Source organism: Pomacea canaliculata, linkage group LG5 (assembly GCF_003073045.1).
Source record: "Pomacea canaliculata isolate SZHN2017 linkage group LG5, ASM307304v1, whole genome shotgun sequence".
Classification (NCBI taxonomy): Eukaryota; Metazoa; Mollusca; class Gastropoda; order Architaenioglossa; family Ampullariidae; genus Pomacea; species Pomacea canaliculata.
The window spans coordinates 11,785,625-11,808,118 of NC_037594.1; the positions used below are offsets into that span (position 1 = coordinate 11,785,625).

The window sequence follows — 22,494 nt, forward strand, 5'->3', positions numbered from 1 at the left end:
AGTGATTATCCACATTCTAAGCATATTAACAGATTTTTAGAAAGGCTTCATAGAGGATCAGTTATTAGTTGTCTAAAGGTTTTGATTTTTTTTTTTTTTTTTAAGTATGGCTGTGCTAGAATTTTGTTTTCCTTTCCTTTTCAGAAAATGTGACAATATTGGCAAGTCCTGTGCAGTAGATAACTTGTAGAAAACATAAAGGTGCTGCAAGTATTTCTCTGTAAGAACCCATGGCTTTTCAGGCATCAGAACTATCATGCCGTATTAACACACTATCTTTAGGTATTACCCAAAGAAGAAATAATATGAGGTTATTGCTTACTGTGGCCTCTATAATGCAGTAAATCTGGATGAGGAATGCTAAGTAGTTTCCGACCAATATTTCTAGGTTAGTATTTAAACTTTTGAATTAACACTGCATGCTGACCAGTGTGAATAGGGCATGTTTTCAGAAAACCTATTTAGTGAAGAATTCTACACCCTCTTTTCCATCTTTAAACTATCTTATTATATGTCGTGAAGTATGCATGAAAGATCTGTTTTTCTAAACTGCAGTCACTTTTGTCCTACAATAAAACATGGTGAAGAAGCTTTGAATTTGATTGCACCATTCAGATGACAGGAGAGACAAAGTTTATTTGATTTTTTAAAAAAATGGCTGAGCATGTATGTATGCCATTATTTAATCTTGCTGTCAGTTCAAATGGAAAGGAGGAGGGGAATAAAGATCTTTTGCACGTGTTGCATGGGATACAGAAGAATTGATGTGCAACAAACATATAAGATGAAAGATAGATCGTCATCTGTGTTTTCTAAACATACAAGATCTGATTTGGTGTGATTGTCGTGTTCCTCTAGTCGTTCATTTTCTTCTCTTAGTTATTAAATAGTTATCCCAGCTGTAATATTTTATCATACAATATTTCTTTCCCATACATTAATGACCAGATATGAAGCAAATGATCGCTAATTCAGCTCATGAAAGTATTATTTGTGTATTATTGAAAGTAGCATTTTTTCATGATGTAGAATTATGTGATATTAAATGCAAGCATATATCATATTTTAATAATAATGATGATTTATATAGCGCCTTTCCAAAGATTTGCTCATAGTGCTTTACATAAATCATACATAGACTAAATCATTTTATTTTTTAAAATGCAAAAAAAAAATTGTGAAGAAGTAATGCTTTTTTTTTTCAAATTTACTTTGAAGATGGAAACACATGCTTTCTCAAATAAAATAACCAGTAGAAAAGAAGCAGGCATAATCACCATTGATTGTGGAAATACATCAGGGTTAGAAATGAGCCAAACATATTGTGACTTTTGTAATGTAATGTTTTAAATTTAAAGGTTATCAAGCTTTCATTATTTCCTCTTTTAAGGTAAAAGTATAAAGTATAAAACGTAAAGTTACTTCAATGCAAAGTATCAGGTGATGAAAGTCATTCTATTACTATATGCTCAGAACAATGTATGTCCATTTTCTTGCTATAAATATGAAGATACTGATTTATGTTCTGACAGTAAAATAACTGCCAAGTAACAAGGAATATTTTTTTATAATGTGCACAACAGCATGCCCTTCATCTGTACTTTGCCATTTGGATGTGCCTTCGATTTTTTTTTTCCTGCATTGTGCACGGCAGTTAGTAGATGTCCTGTTTATTTTGCATTGGATTTGCTGCATTGATGATGCAGATGGAACAAGGATCACATAGTTTCAACAAGATTCAATGCTATGTTGTCTGTATTAGATGTTTTGAGTATAATCAAATTTAGCAATTTCAGAAGTTAAAAACATCACGGGAGTGGTGCAGTCTTGCTCAGAAATAGAATTATGAGATGATGGCAGCCATTTTCATTTCTCTCTCTCAGTCACCATACTGCTGGAAACTTGAACTGTATACTGTGAACACAACTACTTTGTGTTTATTCACATGCACGCATGCATGAGAGAGTGTTGGGGGAGAGAGAGTGTGCAGATCGCTCTTTTTATTGATGCCTGCACTTTTGCACACTTATACCCATACACACAAATGGTCTTTGCTTACATATTTTTATAAGGTAGTTGAAAATTATCATGCTAGCCTGGTGTAAATGTAAAAATATTTTATTAAAATGGAAGCTGTATTCTTTATTATGTGTTAATAATACTTTGTTTTATTAGTTTCTTTCAAAATATTTAGCTTTGGAAAAAGGCAGTATTGTTGTCTTGTTGTGGTGTGGCTTGCCATCAACCATTTTACTATGCCTGGGTCTCACCTAATGTCCTACCTTAAGTGGTTGGAAATGTACTTGTAGTTTTTCATGATAAAGTTTTTGTTAGCACTAAAACATGGTGGTTAGTATAAATGAGTGATAGATTTGCTACCCTTTATTCAATCTGATATGGACTGGTAGGTCCAAGAAATCCTTTTGTAGAGAAAGGTCAGATCGATTTCTGCTCAGAAACTGTGCTGTAGGACACAGATCTAATTTTAGTCTATTGACAATCCTTTGGGAAAGCATTCTAATTCAGAATTGATAAACTTAAAGTTTAGGGCCACCTGAACTTTTCTTGGATTATCAAAAAGTTTGAACAGAGAGAAATACCAGAATTTCCTGATGTACACAACCTCAAAGTTTTGAATTGATTTTTTTTTTTTAAAATGCTAATTTATTAATCTGGTGAAAAGCAATAAGTAGATTTAACCTGCTGAAACTGCCCATGAAACAAGAACACTTGCCTTTAAAATAAATTTCGACAGATATTCAAGATATACTTATTTAACACAGGGTTAGCAATGTGGCATAAATGATAACATATAGGTAGATAATTGTCAAACCATGTAATCTGTGTAACATTTATCTCTTTTGTTTTTATTTTCACAACTGATCCTTGTTGATTAAAACAGTTGCTTGTTCAGACTTGAACACTGTGCCATTATAGTTCATTTCTTGCTTACCTTTTCACAATTTACTTCAGTTAAAAAAAAGACACATTTGCCTGGGTGACATATCCATTAATGGTCACATCTATAATTGTTACTCATTCCACAAGATTTTTCTACACCAATATATTCCAGGTCCCATTTCATTCTTTGGTTCCTTTTTTTGTAATTCCATTTTTGTACATTAAAAGTGCAACGCTAAGATTGCATTATGTTAGATGTTAATATGTGGAATGAAAGGTATGTATAGATGAAGTTTTAGAATGAAAAGATGAATGACAAATAAGAATATCGATGAAGGCTAAAATGCACACTTACATTCTTTTTTTTTGTTTCACATTTTGTTTTGTTTTCATGTTTATCTATGCCAAGTGATATTTTTCTACAATATTTCTGGAAGAATCACAAAACTGAAAAAATACATAACTGTTTTTCCTTAAATGCTGTGTTTGTAGTGTTGTTCGTTTTGATGAGTACCATTCACAGTGTAAGACCTTATCAGCTGTGTCACTAAAACAAAATGTGGTGGGTAAAACAAAAAGTTTTGTCACTGCTGAAAGTTGGCAGACTTTTTGTTTGTATTTCAAGTCTGTAGGGCACCCCTCCCCAAACACCTTTTATATCACTACTGTTAGAGCTATAGCTCGTAAAAATGCCTGAAGAAGTTATATTTAAAAGTGCAGAACTAATCATGATTAACCCTCTGGAATTTTCAAAATCTTGACACATGATTGTGCAAGAAACTCCAATGTGACGGCTGTGTGGCCAAGAGTGTTGTCGTGATTGAGATGACCTCTGACCACAGCTGCAAAAACTTCAGGAATTCACGAACTTTGTTGACATTGTCTGGGTCTCTCGACCTCCTTTTCATTGGTTCACAATGTTCATAACAGCTATAATGACCACTGCCAAACCTTGCCCCATGTGAGTTTTGGTTGTTACAGAAGATGAAAGAACTGCATGAAGTGAACTTTGAAACTTCAGAGGAACATTGCTGGAGTGAGGGAACAGCTTGATGCCAAAATCAACATTTGTGGAGCATTTTAAGAAATGGATCTATAGGGCCAAAAAATGAGTTGCAAGTTGGCAGAGACTATTTTTAAAGAGTTTTTTAAAAAGAGTTAAAAAAAAAAAAAGAGAAAAAAGTTGCTGTAATTCTCCAGGTTTGTCTTATTGAAAAGTCCAGGCAGAAGTGGAATATCCCTTGTACGTGCCCACTTGTTAGCAGGAATATCAGAAATTGGCCATGATATCATCCAGGAACTCTTGGAACTGTGCTCAGAAAGAGGTTAACGTTCTGTCGTCACATTTGTACAATATATGCGCCCAGCCCTCCCACTGGTTAAAGCCTTCAACTAGCGTACAATATTGGCATGTGTTGTTGACCTCCATCTGTGGATAGTGATGTTTAAAGCTATATATCTTACAAACAGAAGAGGTTTTTTTTACCCAGATTTCAGGAAATAGTATCTTGCACTGACTTTTACACAATTTCCACCCCAATAATTATTTAAGTACTTCTGGAAAAGATGAGATTTAAGGAGTTCTCTCATTCACATAACAAGTTCTGAAAATGTCCTTAAAATTTATTTTGCACAGCAGTTTTTCTTGAAGCCACCAATAAAGCTTCTTATAACAAGCAAAATAAAGAAAAACAAAACAACAGAAGATAAAGTGAACTCATGAACCAAACAAAGTCTATTATATGTGACCTTCCTGTCGATAACGAGTATTCCTAGAAAATGGATTGAACAATAGTGTGGATGTGCAGAGCCTTCAACCAAAATCCTCCATACACATGACAATACCATGCACAATTGAAAGCAACAGTAATTAGTCATTCGATCATATCTATAGTAATACTGGAATGTGAAATCAAAAACTGTAAATAAAAAAATTGTCACACAATAAAAACATCAGTAAAGCTTCTTACAATAACTGAGCACAAAAAGATCAAATATGTTTATGGCAGAAAAGACTTAAATGATGCATTGATATTACATTGTTTCTTTTGTTCGAAATTCCACCAGTCTTGGCAGTTAACCTGTGTTAAGCATACAATTATATGCAAAGACATTGTCAGGTCAGTAAACGTTATTCATCTGTCACAAATTAGTTTGTGATTTTTTTTGTTGAATTGAGAAGATGGAGATAACAACACATGGATTGATCTAATATTGATCTGATATTGAGGAAAAACCACATCTATGTAAAGTTTTGATCTCTAATTGCAGAACACCCACTGTTCTTACTAGTATTGCATTGTTTCCAACTGCAATGACACCTTCAATACCCTTCCACAAACACACACACCAATGGCAACAACACAGCACTACAATGCACATCTTGTTTTTCTTTCATTTACTTGAATGACCTCCCCTTGCTTAACATTCTGTAGAACACTGAATCTGACAAAAAAAAAAAAGCCTTAAAAGTCATAAAAGATATGCGCGCACACACATACCTAAAGGCCATTTTAAAGCAAATATACTCAAACATTTGAAAAAATCTGGCAAAGTTGTGCATGAAGGTCACTGAAAACTAATGGTCTGGGACCCAATGCTTGAATTACTGAAACTTTCATTATCATCCAAACTCCAAACATTGTTTGCCAATAGAATGGGACTTTGAGGAACCCAAATGTATAACACTTTGATAATGTCCTTGATTAAGAATGGCCTGAAGTACAAGTGTCCCAACATGCATGCAACCTGCACAAAGAGGCATAGTTTTAAGAAGTTGGCTGAAAAATAAGGCACACTAGCTGTCTTTTGTTTACATGCAGACCAGCCTCATCCCCATCATTTCAGAAGGTCACATGCTTTATGTAGTTCATCTCTAACCTGCTCTAGAGTAGTGCTCAAGTAGCAAAATGACAGATTTGTGAGCATGTGCCACTCAAAACTCATTTTCTGCAGTGACTAAAACCTAAACATATCTTCTTTGCTTGAACTTCTTCTTCTGTTGAAAGATACACTGAAAGTTCCTCCTCAAATTCTGACTCTGCTAGTTCAGGTTTATCAAGATCTGCATGAGTCATGCCCTGTGGCAGACAAATCTCTAGGTCTTTAGGATCAATCTCTGCCATCTTACGATTCATAGATGGAGGATGTAGAGGTGGTAAAGACTGATGTACACAGTTTTCATTTGGTATAGATGCACCAACTGTGGATTTGCTTAGATTTCTCTCACCTTCTACTTTGCTAAACACAGTCCGCTGGTATTTTATGATGTCATCAATATGAAACAGCATTTTTCGTTTGTCTATTGGTGGCTTAACCCATGGCAGCTGTTTTGCCAGAGTAATGAGAAGGTTTCTAATTATCTGAAGTGTCTCAGAAGCATTTCTGGTAAAATAATGTAATTTGAAATCAGTGCAAAATTCAGATAAAGATTTCTTAAAGCGCCTGGGGACATCTCCTGCCTGCCATACTATGTAAGCAGCCGGCACAATAATATTTGACTGTTTTCTCCCTTGTGTAACCCAGCCTTTTTCACAAATGCTAATCAGATGACTAACTTTGACTTGAAATTCTGGACTGAAACAGGCATTTGCAAGGATAGGGCTCACCAAGGATTCCAGACGTAGGTATGATGTACTCTGACTGTTTTCACTTTCCACTGTTCGAAGTGCTTTGGTTAGTAGCTTTATGTTCTTTATTCCAGATTGATTTTGCAAGAATTTAAAAGTTACCTGCACACCGTTTTCTCTTGCTATAAAATATGCACAGGTGGCACCAATCGCTTCCTTAAAGGAAATGCTTGCTCGTTTGACTCCCTCAGTCTCATAAATTTTTTCATACAGCTTCACTGCTTGTTCTGTCAGCTCTGCATCCAGATTCAATGCTCTGCTAACAACATTTGTGGCTTTGATTCCAAGTGTTTTACCCTCTGGAGGCTGACGACCTTCACCTGTGAATTTCGGCTTTGGTGCTCTAACCCATCCGTATGTGGTATCACCTTGTCCATCGATCACAGCAACTTCTCGAGTTGAGACAAAGTTATCTTCTTCCACGAAATAACCACAGTCCCGGCAAATCAACTGCTCATTTCCATTTATCAATTCTTGTGTTAGGTTACGTCCATGACACGATTCACATGTACGAGGAGCCTGCTGTAAATAAGCTGTGTTTTCTTGAGAACCATTATAATTTAACGGTTTTTCCTTTTCAGAATTTGCAGTCACAGAGGAATACTTTGGCGGCTTAGACGAACTGGATATTGGATTTTGCTCGGTGTCTTGTCCATCGATAGATTCTTCATACACTTCATCTGCAAAATCACCTGTCTTGTCTTCTTCGTTAGCATAAATATAATCCAAGTCAGATTCGTCAAGCACCGTACCGCAATCTGAACACACCGACTTTGGAAAACCCCCAACATATTCCGTTACCAAAGCCTTTTCTCCACACTCTGGACATTCAGAGCCCTCGGTAGCTAACAAACTAAAACTCATTGTCTGCTAAAACTTTGAAAAAATAGGTTACGTTTTCGGTACAATTAAGTACCTTGTAGAAGAGTTGAGCGAAGATACAAATCGTAAACAAAACGTAGCGGAAGTTTAAAAATTCATCTAGGTGGAGGAAAACCTTGGTTGAATTATAAAATATGAATTATGGTTCTCTGTGTTTTAAAATCGTGGATGCATGAAGTATTTTTATTATTGATATTTATATTGAAAATCAACAGAGGTTTAATATTTAAAACAAGTGTATTCTTTGTCGAAGTCGTTTATAATTCCAAAATTTTATATTTTCCGCGGGAATATTTTTAAAACATGGCGACGAAGAGAATGTTTTACGTTACTGCATCGAACCAAAATGTTGGCAGAAAGAAAAACAGGTCAGCAATAACATTTTCTCGCCATGCTATGACATCTGGATATATATATAACTATTTTATGAATACACTTTTCCCATTTCAAACTATGCCAACTTGCCAAATCCATTTTAACCTGCTTCATATGGTTACCATATAAACACTTAAAACATTGTTTTCTATACACGAAGATGACACATTAGAGACACATTTTGCAAACCAGTCATCAAATCTTTCAATTTAAATTAAAAAATACTGTGATAATATTGAAAAAATTCGCAAAAATCTTAGCTAAGTTTGCCGTGATCGTGAAAACAGGCCTTCACTTAATGTTCTACTTTATTCATTGTCGCTTAGCAGCAGGACCGAAAAGGAGTAGTTAATCATGTTTTTAAATTGTAACGATCAAAGAAAAAATATATAGCAGTCATCTTTGCTAATATTATCGTGCTTCAGTTTACCAATCATGATCGCAAACGATTTTCTTCCTTCTTTTTGTAAGGTTTTTAGTTTTCGCTCTAATCGGGATATCCAGATTTCTCGGGCTTGATTTCTGCCGCTAAATGCTTAGCTTTATCTTATCGCCTACTTTTGATCTATCAGTTCTTTTCAGTCGGCGTAGTGAAACACTTGTACCCTCAGATCCCTTCCATAACGTATCCTTCAGCTCGTACTCGATCGGCAACTGGGCACGACGTTTTGAGCAAAGCCAACTCGCTCGCTTGCTCTTCTCCCTTGCCCTATTTCTTTCTCTCTAAAATTAGGATGCCGTTAAAATTTGTTGTATTTGGTACAGTTACGATGTGGTTTGCTCTGCATAATATTAGTCATTTGGAACCACCCAAAATATCCAAGAATTCTGCAAATAAACATTAACAAATAACAATAAGCATGTTTTATATTGTAATGTACAATTGCAACAGTCAGATGTAGCATTTGCCATTCCTGTCAACAAAAATATTTTTCCTGCCATTTGGTGAGGATCATACAAATATTGTATGTCTGTGCAAGTTTCACACATGCATGCACACACACACTCTCTTTCTCTCTCTTTCACTTTATCTCTCTGCTTTATTATGTCGATTGACCTTTAGTTATACAACTTTTTTCAGTCACTCAATTTATAGTTTACATCCCAGAGTAAATTTTATCATCCAGTTTCATGGTCCGTATGCTTTTGTATCTATTTCAAGTCAAAAGGAATATAAAATTTATTTATCCTTACCAGTAGTTGATTTCCTTTCAATTACTAAATGTAGGCAGAGATTTCTGTTAAAATAAAGCCAAGGCAGCTTTAGAAATTAAGTTTACATACCTTCTCCATATATTTTATTCATTTCTTCTCTAATGAATGTAACTAAGCATTACTTTTAAGACGTACTTTCTCTGTTATGTCTTTCAGGCGTCCTCTTGCACAAGGACGTTTGGTTACATCTCCCACACCACAAGAAGCAAATTTACCTCATCTGCAGCAAGGTGAGAGCTATCAAATACATATAGTCACCTATACAATGAATCATTGAATGAAACATAGTAACATTGAGTAGATTTGATTGGAATAGTTTCACTGTTCAGTTCTTAAATGCCATGGTGAAAAAGTTACCATAGTAAAAGTACAATGCTTAGTTTGTGAAAATTTTGTGGATCTTTTACAGGTATAGTTCATGACACTTTTCACCACCAGTCTGTGGCTGTAGATGATCTAAATGCCACACCTCGCAGGTAATGAAATATCATAAAACTTGCTTTTCTGTTGGTATCTCAGCTCTCAGCTATATCTGTTATCTTTTTTGTTTGTTTTAATAGCAGGTAATGAATTGGCATCTGAGATGTTATTTAAATTAGAAATAGGCCACATGATTGCAACTGAAACTCCTGTGTGTAAAGTGAAATGTTGAGATGTCGTAAATCTTTAAATAAGTATGGTATCATCAAACAAGCTCAAGACTCTCTGCTTGTTGTTTCCTATACTAAGTTAGTGCTGTTCTGGTGCACAGAATAGTCAGACCTCTAGAGTCTTGTGGCACATATTGCCATTTAGATATTGAAGAACTTTGTGAGGCCTGGCAGAGATGCCAGCTGAGATCAGCCTGCCGGAAATGGGTGTACAGCTGATGACATCTCCAACTACTTCACTCTCTATGGATAAGCTCACGTAATGCTCATGTCTGGTTTCCTTCCCACTGCCTATGGCCCTCATCAGTTTCTGTCTTCTGAGAGCCTGGCCATTCAAGCTCTGTCAGTCCCAGCAGTACCATTTTAGTTTATGATGATGATGCCATTTCAGTGTCTTCTTTGTCTGTTTCTATGACAGGACTATACCACATGCAACAGAACATCAGTCTCCTAGACCTAGTCCTCCTGCAGAAAAACTAGATCTTTCTGATAGTGAGGAAGATTTTGTCACTCAGGTATTTAATTCAATATTTTTTGTTTGAGAAGAGGATTTTTTTTTTTTAAGTTATTCTTAAAATTCTTTAAATGTAGTTTGTGTTTTCTAAATACTTACATATTTCTACAGGTGGACCATGGAGAGTTCCAACACTTGCCTCATTCGCAACCCGAAGTACATCATGTACCTCATGTTGTAGTGCTAGATGCCTCTGCAGCATGCGCATCTCCAAACCAGGTTGAAGTTGAGTGTGTCCTTGGCTACGAGAGGACTCCTGTTCAAGTTATATGTCACAATCAACAATCCTTCAGCAAACAGAGCCTTTCAAAGTTTGTTGTGGACATCAACTCTTTTCAGTTAGAGTATTGTGAAGCTATGGTCTTTCACTTCTGAAGATTTACTGTACAGATGTGAAAGTATACAATCATACAAATATACCTATAATATAATAATGTGTACTTGTAATCTGTGCCATCACAACCAAGATAAATTGCACTCTCTGCGCAGCACCAGTAATGATAAATGAAAAACAACACAGTAGATGGTGAAGTATGTAGAGGCACACTGAACGACAAGGATAAAGTACATGAGTAGAACATAAAACAATGGATGAAGGTATGAAGGGATATATGTACTATAAACAGTGTAAGATACAGTTGTTACATGATGGTTAACATGACTGACAGTATTGGAAGGGAGTTAAGAATAGTAATTCAGGGATAGTAGTTGGATATGTTTTCAGAAAACGTTTTAATGTAGCTTTGGAGTCAGAGTGACGAATGTGATGGGAGAGAGAGTTCCAGTTCACAGAGGTAGAACGTCTGTGTGTGACTGTCTTTGTGGGAGGGAGGGATAGAATGCAGGAGTCTGATGAGGAGTGAAGGTTTTGAGCAGGAGTGTGGACAGACAAGATTTCAGTAAAGTAGTAGCCTTCAAAGAATGCATTGTATAGAGTTGAGAGCTTGTAGTCTATTCTAGCTTTAACTGGTAGCCAATGAAGTGAGGGAAGAAGTGAATGTTCAGATTTGCAAGTCCGGAAAATGAGACGAGCAGCTGAATTCTGGACTTTCGGGAGTTTGTGAGGTACTGTGGACAGCCAGCAAGAAGAGTTGCAGTAGTCTAGTTTAGACAGAACAAATGAGCAGATAAGAATTTTGGTGGTTTCTATGGACAGAGTATAGCAAATGGAGCTGATCTGGAGCTCATAGTATGCAAAATGACAGATGTGAGAAACATGCTTATTAAGAGACATAGCAGCAGGCATTATGTAACCTAAGTTACGTGTTGAAGTCAAAAAAAGGAACATCAGCATCGCCTACCCGAACAGAGACAGGCAGTGGAGGGTAAACTCTTGGTCTCTTTGGAAAAAAATAAAGGCTTAAGTTTTTTCATCTTTAGTGTTTTTTTAACTTGTTGGGTCATCCACAGTCTAATATCAGAAATACAATTTTGGATGCTCTGGATATCAGCGTGTGCCTGAGAAAAACAACTTGTATACAGCTGAGTGTCATTAGCAAAGTACTGATTGGATATAGAGTGAGACTGAATTAGAGTAGTAAGTGGTTTAGTGTACATGATAAAAAGGATAGGACAAAGTACAGAAATTTGGAGAACTCCCAAGCGAATAGAGACGGGGAGACGTACAGCCAAATTTGTGTATTAACAAACAAATGCCAAATGATTGACTTGTCAAATGAGTGAATCTGTAAAATCAGAAACAAGATTTATTGTTTTAGACTTAATTATCTGTAATAGTTTTGTTTTATTGTTCACTTCTCAATTTTGATGTGACATTCTATTCATGAACTTGTACGATATAAAGCTGTAAAATTAGATCAGTGCAAAATACAGCAAACATTGTATCTAGTGTCTTGTAAATGGCAGGAAGCATACATTAATATGAAATGGTCAAAAACAAAAATAATGTTCTGCATTTTCAAAGACAGAAGAATAATTTTGATGTGTTTGTGCTGATTACGGAAATTGGATGTTACAGCATTGATGAAAAGAAGGATTCAGCCATTGGAAAGTCCAGGTCACTCCAGTACCTAGAGTGGGAAATAAGCATGCTTCTGTAAGAACACAGCCTGTTATCTCACCTCTTAGAGGAAATGACAAAAGAGTGCCAGGTTTGTCGATATTTTAATTTCTAGTAACTGCCTGCATCTGTTTTAGCAGTGTATAAAGTAGGGAACAGTTTTTACCAAGGATGGCACATGTTATCCTTATTGTTTAAACTAAAGACTTTATGCAAATAGTTTTCAGGTTTATTATTAATATCACTTATGGGTCATAACCAGTGTCAAATTATGTTTTTTTTTCTGGTGATTGGATTGGGGGAGATTCTGATTTTTAGGACTGAAATTAAATAGTGAATCAACTGAACGGTGTTTATACTGGTGACATAGTCAATAAGTTAGGTTTTTAAAAAAAACACTCAGTATTAGGTGTCTATTGTATATTCTACTTTAATGGAAGTCCCAACAAGGGCAAAGTAAAAATGAACTTTGTAGAATGAAATTGGCTGTCACCTGGCGATATTTAAATTCATGCTATTAGATCTCTTCTGTAAGACAACATGGACACAAAGTTCATGAAGACCATTTTAAATGCTAAAAATGCACACACACACACATAAAAAATGTGTGGACATGATCCTTTGTCTTGCATTTTGACCAAAAGAACTTTAATGACAAATTCTTGATGCTTGAAGAGGAAGAGAACTTTCTTGAAACTCATTTTGATTTTTTTTCTTCTCATACAGGAAGCACAGAAAGTTTACAGCAAGAAGGTATGAAATCAAGTGAAGAGATTGATACGATGGTTTCCCGAATCACAAGACAAGAAAATACAGGCTCTGCCAAGAAAGTACATGTCCCTCATCTGGAGCAGCCAATGTCTTTAGCATCAGGGAAAGTCCTTGTGAATGCAGAAAAACCAGGCTTGGGAAGATCCGTCATTCCAGTAAATGCTGCAAGTGATAGTGACTCATGCTCACTGTTTGAATATGTTCCACAGAATAAAAACAGGTTAAAAACTTTTTAAAATGATATGAAAATTCAGTTAAGAACTTTTAGTTTATGAAATTAACAAAAACCCTAAAAAAAACTTTCTTTTATATCAGCAGAAAGTTTTGTGAAGTTGCTGCTCTGTTGATTTGGTCACTGGATTAAATACAAAATTTTGAAAAAAGAAAAACTAAGGTCATTTATTTGTGATCATTTTATTTATTCATGCAGAGAAAAAGTTTAGCTTTTCTTCTCCTTTACAGATTGAAGACATCTAATGACAGCCAGAAATTGGCTCCAGGTTCTGGCAAGAAAAAGAAGGGTAGGTTTAATTTAGGTTTATGCTACAAAAATGAGCTGCATTGCTTGAGTGGTACCCCTTCTCCTGACACTGTCGTGCTGAGTGAACTACATCAAAAGGCAACAAGGGAGTCAAGGGGAATGAATGACATGTTGCTGCCTGTCATGGAACTCTCTTGTGTGCACTCTCACACTCTAAGTGTGCCTTTTGAAATGGTGTTGTCAAAGTCTGCACTGTGTACCAAAGTTTTTAATGTCCGATTAGTGGTAAAATAAATATTAAAATGAAGATATTCTGGAGAACAATACCTTAACCAAATAAAACATACGACCTTTCCAGAAATAAAAGGAGTACTTCTGTCAAATCTGGACAAGAGTGTGTTTTTTCATAAATATCTCTCTCACACACACACAACCACACAGATTTATTTATAAGGGTCCAGCTAACTGCATGTGTTTCCTTTCCTTTGAGGGGATTGGAGTTGTGGTGGTGGCAGATATGTTTTCTTTGCCAAAATGTATACTTGGTAAATGTTTATTGCTTTCACCCAGTCAGATAAGCTTAAAAAGTGTTCCTGGGAAATTACGTTTTGGGAGGTCGTGCTGCTAAGTAGACTGTTTTGAGTAAGCCAATTTATATGCAGACTTAGGCATACCTTTTAAAAAAAGAGTGAAAATATAAACAAGGAAGAGCAATTAAATGATGTAAAATTCAACATTATCTTTTAGATCTATTCACTTTAAACGGAAAGATTTCTTTAAACAGTTGTTTGCTGCAGGAGAGAGGATTGTGGCTTCCCGTTACTTGCAAAGTGCTGGTTTAAAGAAGAAGTCTGCCTCAGCTGGTCCAGAAAAGGTCAGTTTGCTGCTGTTCTTCAGTTTTTCAGTTACTGATTCAACAAAGTGAATCAACATTTACCTTGGTAAATTGTGGCAGTTTGTGACCCACAATCATTGCAAGCTGCTTCTTGATATATATACACACACAGACATCCAAATATCCCTAGGATTCAATAAATGGCTAAACTACAGCAGTGAATCCATGAAATATCACTATGTTGACATAGCATGGTACAGAGAACACTGCAGGTAGCACTTGCTTCACAAAATATAAATACCAAGATCATCAAAGAAGAGTGAACACAAAAAAAAAGAAGGATGGATGATACATTCTTGTGAAGGTTCCTAGTAGTGAAATGGTTAAAACACTTGTCACCACAGTGAGTGGCCCTGGGTTCAGATCTCATCATGGGACAATGTATGTGACACCTGCTCACATAGCCAGCCACCTGATGTTTTCTCTAGTTACTCTGGTTATCTCCTCTTTCCCTCTTAGTGCAAAATTACTTCTAGGTGAAAGCACTTTCCTGCAAAATCAACTAACCAGTCTACATTCTTATGAAAAGCTGAGACCCAAAAGAACAGTTAATGAGACAAGCATGTATATGGACAGCACAATGTGAAATATTCCCTAAACCTTCTTTTTTCAAATATTTTAGTTTTGCGCTTTTCCACTTCCTGATTGTCAGTGCTATAGATTTCCTTATTTATCTTTGTTACTTCTTACACAATTTTATTTATCATACATTTTAACTCCATACATTTCCATAAAAGATTGTATATCATCTTTTGATCATGACTACTGCTTTGATTAAAGAATTTATTTTAATGTTGCTCGTTCTTTTCGCTATTTGATGAGGGAATCCCTAATCTTATAATGACCATCTAAAGTTAACACTTGTTCTCAAGATCACATTCTCAGGGCCACTTGAGAAGCTAGACTAATATGCACAAAATGTTTTGGAAAAAAAATCCCGATAGCATAAATCACAGTTATATTAAAAGTCAACTTTGCAGACTTCCTTATATTCCTTAATCAATCCTGACAGTACTTGTAAATTCAGATGAAATTAGGTATATCCAATGGACTTAAGAAGAATGTTGTACACAAAGTATGCAAAAATGGTCATCAAAGTGTCTGTCATATTGGCAGTGAAAATTCCTAAACTTTTGCACCAGTCACTTTCAGAATCATTTGCACGTAATATGGAACTGATTTTGTTGTTTATCTCTTAAGACACTGGTCATGCATGTAGCCTTAGGTCCCTTTTTTTTTGTTTTTGTTTTTGTTTTTTTGTTTTGTTTGGTAGCAGACTGCCATTGTCATTTAGCTAAGCCCCAGGATGGTGAGGATTTTATCTCATTTTCTCTGCTGTCATCTTTACTTGTCATGTAGTTTGACTATCATTGTTTTAATTTGTTAAGGGAACCAGCTCCATTCAGAAATGATAGCATAACCTATTCAGTGTTATGATCGTACTTGTGAAAGAAAAGGGAGTAGTTTATTGATGCAGCTAGTACTAAAGGAAAGCTGAAGTGTGACACAGATACAATGAGCAACGTACAAGAGAAATTTTCTTAACTCAAATTTCAAAATGTTCTGAACACAAATATTCACTTTCATTACCTAAGCAACTAAGACATAGAAACTGAGTTTCAAGCACTTGTTTCAGAAAGTGTTGCAAAGGCCACTCAACTCAACTGGAGGTAGCTATGTGGCCAAGGCCAGCTTTACAGCAAAGAGCAAGAAACCACAGAATGAGTTTGCTTCCTCTTCTAATGGTGCTGACAAAATGGCTAGGCAAGAAAAAACTTCTACACCTACTCATGGAGGGGCACCTGTTGTGCTAAACACTTGTGATTACTCTGCTATCAGCGTTGACCTCTCCAGTGTTTCAATGGCAGGTGAGCTGAAGCCATTTTAGTTTTTGCATTAATATGCAAATTGGAGATGGCATCCTTTTTAACTCATTTCCAAGTGACATGCAGAAATAGATGTTCAATAACATAACTGTAGAAAATTATTGTTTTTGAATGTGGCAAATCCTTCCTTTAAATATCGAGTGCTCTTGAGTAAACAAAAAATTTTAAATGTCTGTCAGCCTAAACTGTATATAAACCTTTAGAGGTAACATATTTGCATCCTTCAGAAATTGGCATTTGGGTAGGAGTTCAGCTCGTAGTGGAACAGTTTTAAACAGAGTAGAACACTTGAGAACACCCCACAGCATAAGTCTGTTTGTCCCAGCAATGTCCATATTGTCCCAAGACCGAAGTGAAATCATCATAAGCCCATAAGGAGAATTGTTCTCTGATGAAACAAGTAGCTGTTAACATCAAATTTTACCAAAAATACCTTGTTCAAACATTATAGATAGGCAAGCCCTGCTTATAAGTTTTACTAAATAACAAAAAAATGGTTGCTTGGCAATACACATACAGAAAACATATCTTACAATGGCAAATAAAAATTATTTTTCTCTTTAAACAATCTTTTTTAAAAAATTGTCATCATTTTATTGTGAACTTGTATATTCAATGTTAATAGCTACTTGTTTCGTTGATGATTGATTCGTCTTTTAGGCTTCGGGTGATTTGAATTTTTGGTCTTGGGACGAAATGGTCCTACCTGGGATGAAATGGACAACACTGGGACAAATTGCTGTGGGGCAAAATGACCAGTGACTTTTTCAGTTGGCATTGGGAGTTGAATGCTAGTTTGAAAAAAAATATACAGATATATAAAAAGAGAAAGAATTACAAATAAATTTATAAAGTTAAACAAAATTGTAAAGTATAAGCATGCAACAAGAAATAAGTTTTGTTTCTTTATATTGTATTTTGTAAAAGACATGCTAGATGAAATATCTTTTGAAGAAATGGCCATATTTACTAAATAGCACTCTGCTTGTTTTGTTGTGAGCATGTGTTTGCCCATGACTTTAAAGAAAAGCAGAGTATGAAGAAGCAAAACTCATACTGAAACCATAATGTGAACAGGATAGTGTCACCTTGTGTAAATGAATGAATAAATAAGGAAGAATCTGTTGGTGCCTTTAGGAATTGTTCTAATTACTTCCCTTAGGAAGCTGAACTAGTAATCATGTATTTTATATTTGAAAGTAGGCAATAAGTCAGTTGGTTAAGTGCCTTGTTTGAGGCAGTTGCTGGTTCCTCCATTTGACATGGATTTTAATTTTGTAGAAGGAAAAAAATTATACTTCTAGCATATCATATCATTGAAATGTTTAAAAATTGCTTTTTAAAACAGTGTGTCAATGATAACTGTCTTTATTGTAGGTTAAAAGGTGTAAATATTGGAACACATTGTACTTAATGCCTCCACTACAGTTCCAAGCAATGAATTGCTTGGGTTTTGTTTGTTTGTTTGCTTGTTGTTTGTTTGTTTTTGTCTGTATTGAGTGAGTTAACTTTATTATACAGATGCCAGTGTGCTAGGAGGACCTGTTGGTGCTGGCTACACATCTCTGCAACAGGTTGGCCAATATCATCGTGGCAAAGTAAGTTTTCACATTTTGTCAAGAACACAAAGATGAGTTGTTTGTGTGTGATGTCTTCCTAACTATAGATTTGGTGATGGAAGTCTGACATACTGAAAAAAAGCAGCATTATTGCCTGGCATTGCTCTCTTAACTGATATAGTGTGTATTCTTTTTCAAAATTTATCTCATATGCAGAATATTCGTCTATAGACTTTCCAGAAAGTAAGTGGTTATTTTTATCCAAAGGACTGGGTTTAAATCATTATAGGATAGTTAATTTGCAAAGTTATTTTCAAATAACCTCCTCCTGTTTATGACAAAAACAAATAATTTATAAAAACTAGATTTTAAAACTTACATTCACAGTCATGATGTTGGGGTTTTAGTGAGACGAATGCATTTTTTTTTTTCAGGATCTAACTCTTCTGCAACAGACTTGTGACCAGGAGTATTCACACTACCTTCAGGTCCATTACTTGTCCTCTCTGGCACAGAAATGCCAGGCAGATGTGCAGAAAGAGGCCATGGTCAGTACACTTCCTAGTCAAAAGCTTTGACTAGTTTGTATCATAAGTGGAGGGAAATATGTTTGTCATAGGCCTGTTGCAGTTATATTTTTGAAAGTAATTGAAGGTCTGTTGTTTCTAAGCATTTATTAAAGAAGTTTTGAAAGTAATTGAAGGTCTGTTGTTTCTAAGCATTTATTAAAGAAGTACAGTTTTTCAAAATAAATAATGCATGATAATTCAAGTATGGTATAGTAAAAGAACTTGAAAAATTACTTCATGTTGATTTCAGGGAATAACAAGCACAGGTTATAAAGAGGGAAGGAAATTTGATTTAACACTAATAGATTTATTGACTGAATATTGCTATTTCCAGAAACAGCTTTCACAGCTGTGTAACTTGATGGATGTGAAGCAGATGGAGGCTGCAGAGCTTGAGAAAGAACTGCCAAGATTGCAGCACCTGAATCAAGTTTACGATCTGCTAGAGGCACAGGTACTTTAAGCAGCTAGAGTTGTGTTCACTTGTCAAGAATGCTGTTTTCTTCAGTCTTTCATGAATAAGCTAACTTCTTAAATTTTACCTGATGACATTACAATAAAGGCTACTCTACTACCCATTAAAATGTCAGCCATTAAGTTCCTTCCCTCGCTAAGAATGACCTCAAAAGAAAGCAAGCTTTAATCTGCCTGGTCGTTAGAGCTTTGCTGCAAGGACAGCCTTCACTAGTAATCGAGTTTATCAAGCTGTTCCAGGTAAATGCTATACAGTTGCCTCGGCCACGTAGGGTGCATGGGATAATGTGACCAATCTGTTGACTGGCAAAGTATGCAGAAGACAGGTGCTTCATGCAGTTGCCTTGGACAAGGCACTGGGAGCATTGCCAGCATGCTGCCAGGTGATAAATATGTAGAAGCTTCATACATTCACTTTGATCACTTGAGATGGTAGCCCCCTTTATGGTCACATTATTTGGTTCTACTTATGCTACACTGAGAACCTTGGTGACTGATGCACAGCCTTTGCTGGATTCTCTGTTGTCCCCAGGAAATTTAGGGGAAAAAAAAATCTTTGCTATATCTGCACTAGTAATATCAACACCTAGGTTTGGATACTTGAAGAGGAACTTACGACACCTTTCTCTGAGGCTTTCTTTGGTAAAGTCACTTTGAGGCCAACACTCTAACTCATGAGTTTTAATAGGTCTTTCATTGTTTCGTGTATGAGGGGTGTCTTGCTTCTTACATCTTTGACTGTGTGTGTCATTTGGATGATGTAATTTTCAAGAAAAATAGAGGTCATGAAGAGGCAGTTGAACAGTTCCTAAAACAGTGGACTTTTTCTGGACGTCCACTTTTCCAACCACTGACCAACATCAGCTGCCTGCATTCTCCATCGCTGGAATTACAACTGAAGATCAATAATGTCCACTTTCCTTTCCTCATCTCATCCTGGTCCATAAAATTAATTTTCTAGAATGCAGATGGACATAAGGATACTGGGCAGTGTTTACAACTGTTTTTCTCTGCCTTGGGATCTGTCTCTGTTAAATGGGCAGCCCCATGGTCACCAGACAATTTGTCAGGCTTAGTCTCAGTGGTTGTTTAAGGCCTCAGCTCTCTACATATTCTCTATTCTCCTGTGGTCATGTCATCAGGGTAAGTTGAGGAAGAAACAAAAACTTGAGTAAATTTTCCTTCTCAGAAAATGACATGACTGGGATTTCTTCTCTCATCCCCTTGACTTTTTAGACTGTAGAATTGGCCATAAGCTGACAGGGGGCTTTTAAGATTGTATAATAGAACTGGGCATAGCTGACCAGGGAGGGGGGACCTTTTAAGGTGATGCCATGGGAGTATGTTAAGGAGGTAACTTGCCAAAAAGGCTACACTTCCTTTTGAGTTAACAGGGGAGGGAACTCTGTGGCTAATGTAGAGGGAAGTAAAGTAACTCCTTTGGTCACGTCATCGGGTAAAGTATCAATAAAAGAATTAAAAATGTCATTTCCTTGAGAACCAGCACCTAAGTCAAAATGCCCTGCCCTGTTTGCTATCTGTTCCATAATGTTTTTACATCTCATAAAACTAATATATTGTTAAGAAAGGTTACTTTTAAACAGTAATTTTAAATTTTAACTGTAGCAAGGAGGCTTGGAGTCAGTGGTGCGGTTGTTGCCAGCTCAACAGAAGGAGTACAGAATTTTTTCTACAGCCCTGGATACAACTCGACACCAAATAGAAACCCGTGGAATCCTCATTCCATCCAGCGAGGAACAATACGAAGGTAACTCTCAAACCTTTGTGTTTATGCCACTCGTTGTCTAGCTCAGTGCTGTCATCCCAGGATGTTATAAACGCATTGTTCATATTTGTATCTCAGTATCCTTAATAATGTGGAAATCTTGTAAATTACACTGTTATATATTGGAAAAAATTGATTTTGTTGTTGTTGTTGAGGCACACTATGCAACCCTTGATAGCATAGGGTCTTAGCACCAACTGTCACCTTGATAACATATGGTCCTTTCTTTCCAACTGATTGTAGCGTTGATAACATGGGGTCCTTACTCTCCGATTGATTGTAGTATTGATAATGTGTTCTTAGCTCTAATTGAGTATAGCCTTGATAACATATTGTCCTAACTCTTCAATTGATTCAGCTTGACATTATACTGTCTGTTAACATAAGCATATTTATGTCCATTCCTTCTGTCAGTCTTGTCGACCATTTTGGTGTTTACAGGCCTTTATCTAAAATAGTAAATAAAATAAATCTGGTCTTTCTCAGATTTTGGGAAATACTGTCATATAGAGACTTATGCATGGTAAACAAAAAACGTTTTGCAGCTTAATAGACATTAACTTGCCATGGGTTGTACAGATCAGGCACAAATGATGCTTAGTTTCATGACTTTGTTATTGCTTACTTGCAAAAAACATTATTTTTTATCATTCTGCAGCTGAACTAGCAAACCTTCTCCTGGAGACAGAAGAGCTTCTGGGAAGTATTGCATCAATGTGCAAGGACTCATCTGCAGTGCAAAACGTGGCAAGCATTTTCCAAGACATTCAGAAGGCCACAGAAACTCAGCGCAGTGATGTACTTAAGTATGTTCATGGTGTTCTTATATCCTTCAGTATCTTTCTGTCATAAGAATGCAAACTGCTATACCTCTGAGGGGTTCCTCTTTTTGAAATAAAATTGTTTTTGCTTAATTAATAATTTTTCAAATTCGCATTTAACAAGATGGGAAAGAATGGTTTCAGCTTAACGGCAGTTGGCCTGAAAATGTTCTTTCTGTAAAAAAACTCTAATTTGCATAATTGTTTTAGTTTACTTTTTATTTGGTTTTCCAGGTGTGTAGAGCTGGTATCAGCGATGGAAAGTTTAGTTACACAGGAAACTTCCCTCAGAATACAAGAAATGCAAACATCTACGTAAAAGTATAATTTTAACAGTTTATTTTGTACAGCACAGGGAAATCTAATCTGTATTCATTGTGAATATGTGTCATTTGTGAACAAAAGAAGTGCATTAAGGCAGAAAAGATCCCCTTGAAATACTATAAATGTACTTGGGTAGATGTGAAACTGCATGTGTGAGCATTACATATGCTGTATGTGGGCATGGTAAATTTGATCATTCAAAGTTGTACACAGAAGGACGAGTGTCTATGATATGCAAAAAAATGTCATTTTGCTAGATGCTTAATATTTTTATGAGTGGGCAAAGAAAGAGTTCTGAGGTGAATGTTAGTTTCTTTATTTTTAAAGTCTGGTAAAATAAAGCATTAAATATTTTAAATTACATTTCGAATTTTATAAATTTTAAAGTGCAGATAACACTGAAGCTATTTAATCAAAACTTCTGTAAAATAGCTACTTATAAAATGTTATTGACAATAATGAAACAAGATTAAAGCTTGTTTGAAGAAGTTTTGATCTTTTCGCAGAAACAATTTAGAATGAATGCAGTAAGGTAACATTTATCCTTTTTGAATAAATGAGGTGAAACTTTAAAGAGCCAAAGTTCTAAATTCTTAATAGAGGTTATGACTAAAACCTAGGTGTGTTCAACTCGTGCTTTTTTTTTATTAGCATCTGGAAAGGGGTAGGGGGGTCTGGTAGCGCAACGGTTAGCGCTTGTCAGCAATACACTGAGGGTTGGCTGTCCTGGGTTCAGCTCTCG

At 35.9% G+C, this 22,494-nt stretch overlaps 3 protein-coding genes across 3 annotated transcripts; 2 read left to right on the top strand and 1 right to left on the bottom strand.

The window, feature by feature from the left end:
• Positions 1–4,506: 4,506 nt before the first annotated feature.
• On the bottom strand, positions 4,507–7,493 carry LOC112563916 (transcription factor IIIB 50 kDa subunit-like). Its single transcript, XM_025238390.1, has one exon. The coding sequence runs from the start codon at positions 7,392–7,394 to the stop codon at positions 5,844–5,846; it is 1,551 nt and encodes a 516-aa protein (XP_025094175.1). The 5' UTR covers positions 7,395–7,493; the 3' UTR covers positions 4,507–5,843.
• A 201-nt stretch (positions 7,494–7,694) lies between these two features.
• LOC112565080 lies at positions 7,695–13,048 on the top strand. The gene is made up of 7 exons (XM_025240335.1): positions 7,695–7,780; positions 9,159–9,232; positions 9,412–9,478; positions 10,071–10,167; positions 10,278–10,477; positions 12,145–12,277; positions 12,913–13,048. Exons 1-6 carry the CDS (start codon positions 7,716–7,718, stop codon positions 12,224–12,226), a joined length of 585 nt encoding a protein of 194 aa, XP_025096120.1. The 5' UTR covers positions 7,695–7,715; the 3' UTR covers positions 12,227–12,277; positions 12,913–13,048.
• On the top strand, positions 12,916–22,242 carry LOC112565079 (HAUS augmin-like complex subunit 8). Its single transcript, XM_025240334.1, has 10 exons — positions 12,916–13,177; positions 13,420–13,478; positions 14,236–14,312; positions 15,970–16,201; positions 17,741–17,817; positions 18,213–18,326; positions 18,682–18,801; positions 20,448–20,589; positions 21,266–21,413; positions 21,663–22,242. Exons 1-10 carry the CDS (start codon positions 12,942–12,944, stop codon positions 21,745–21,747), a joined length of 1,290 nt encoding a protein of 429 aa, XP_025096119.1. The 5' UTR covers positions 12,916–12,941; the 3' UTR covers positions 21,748–22,242.
• Positions 22,243–22,494: the final 252 nt, after the last annotated feature.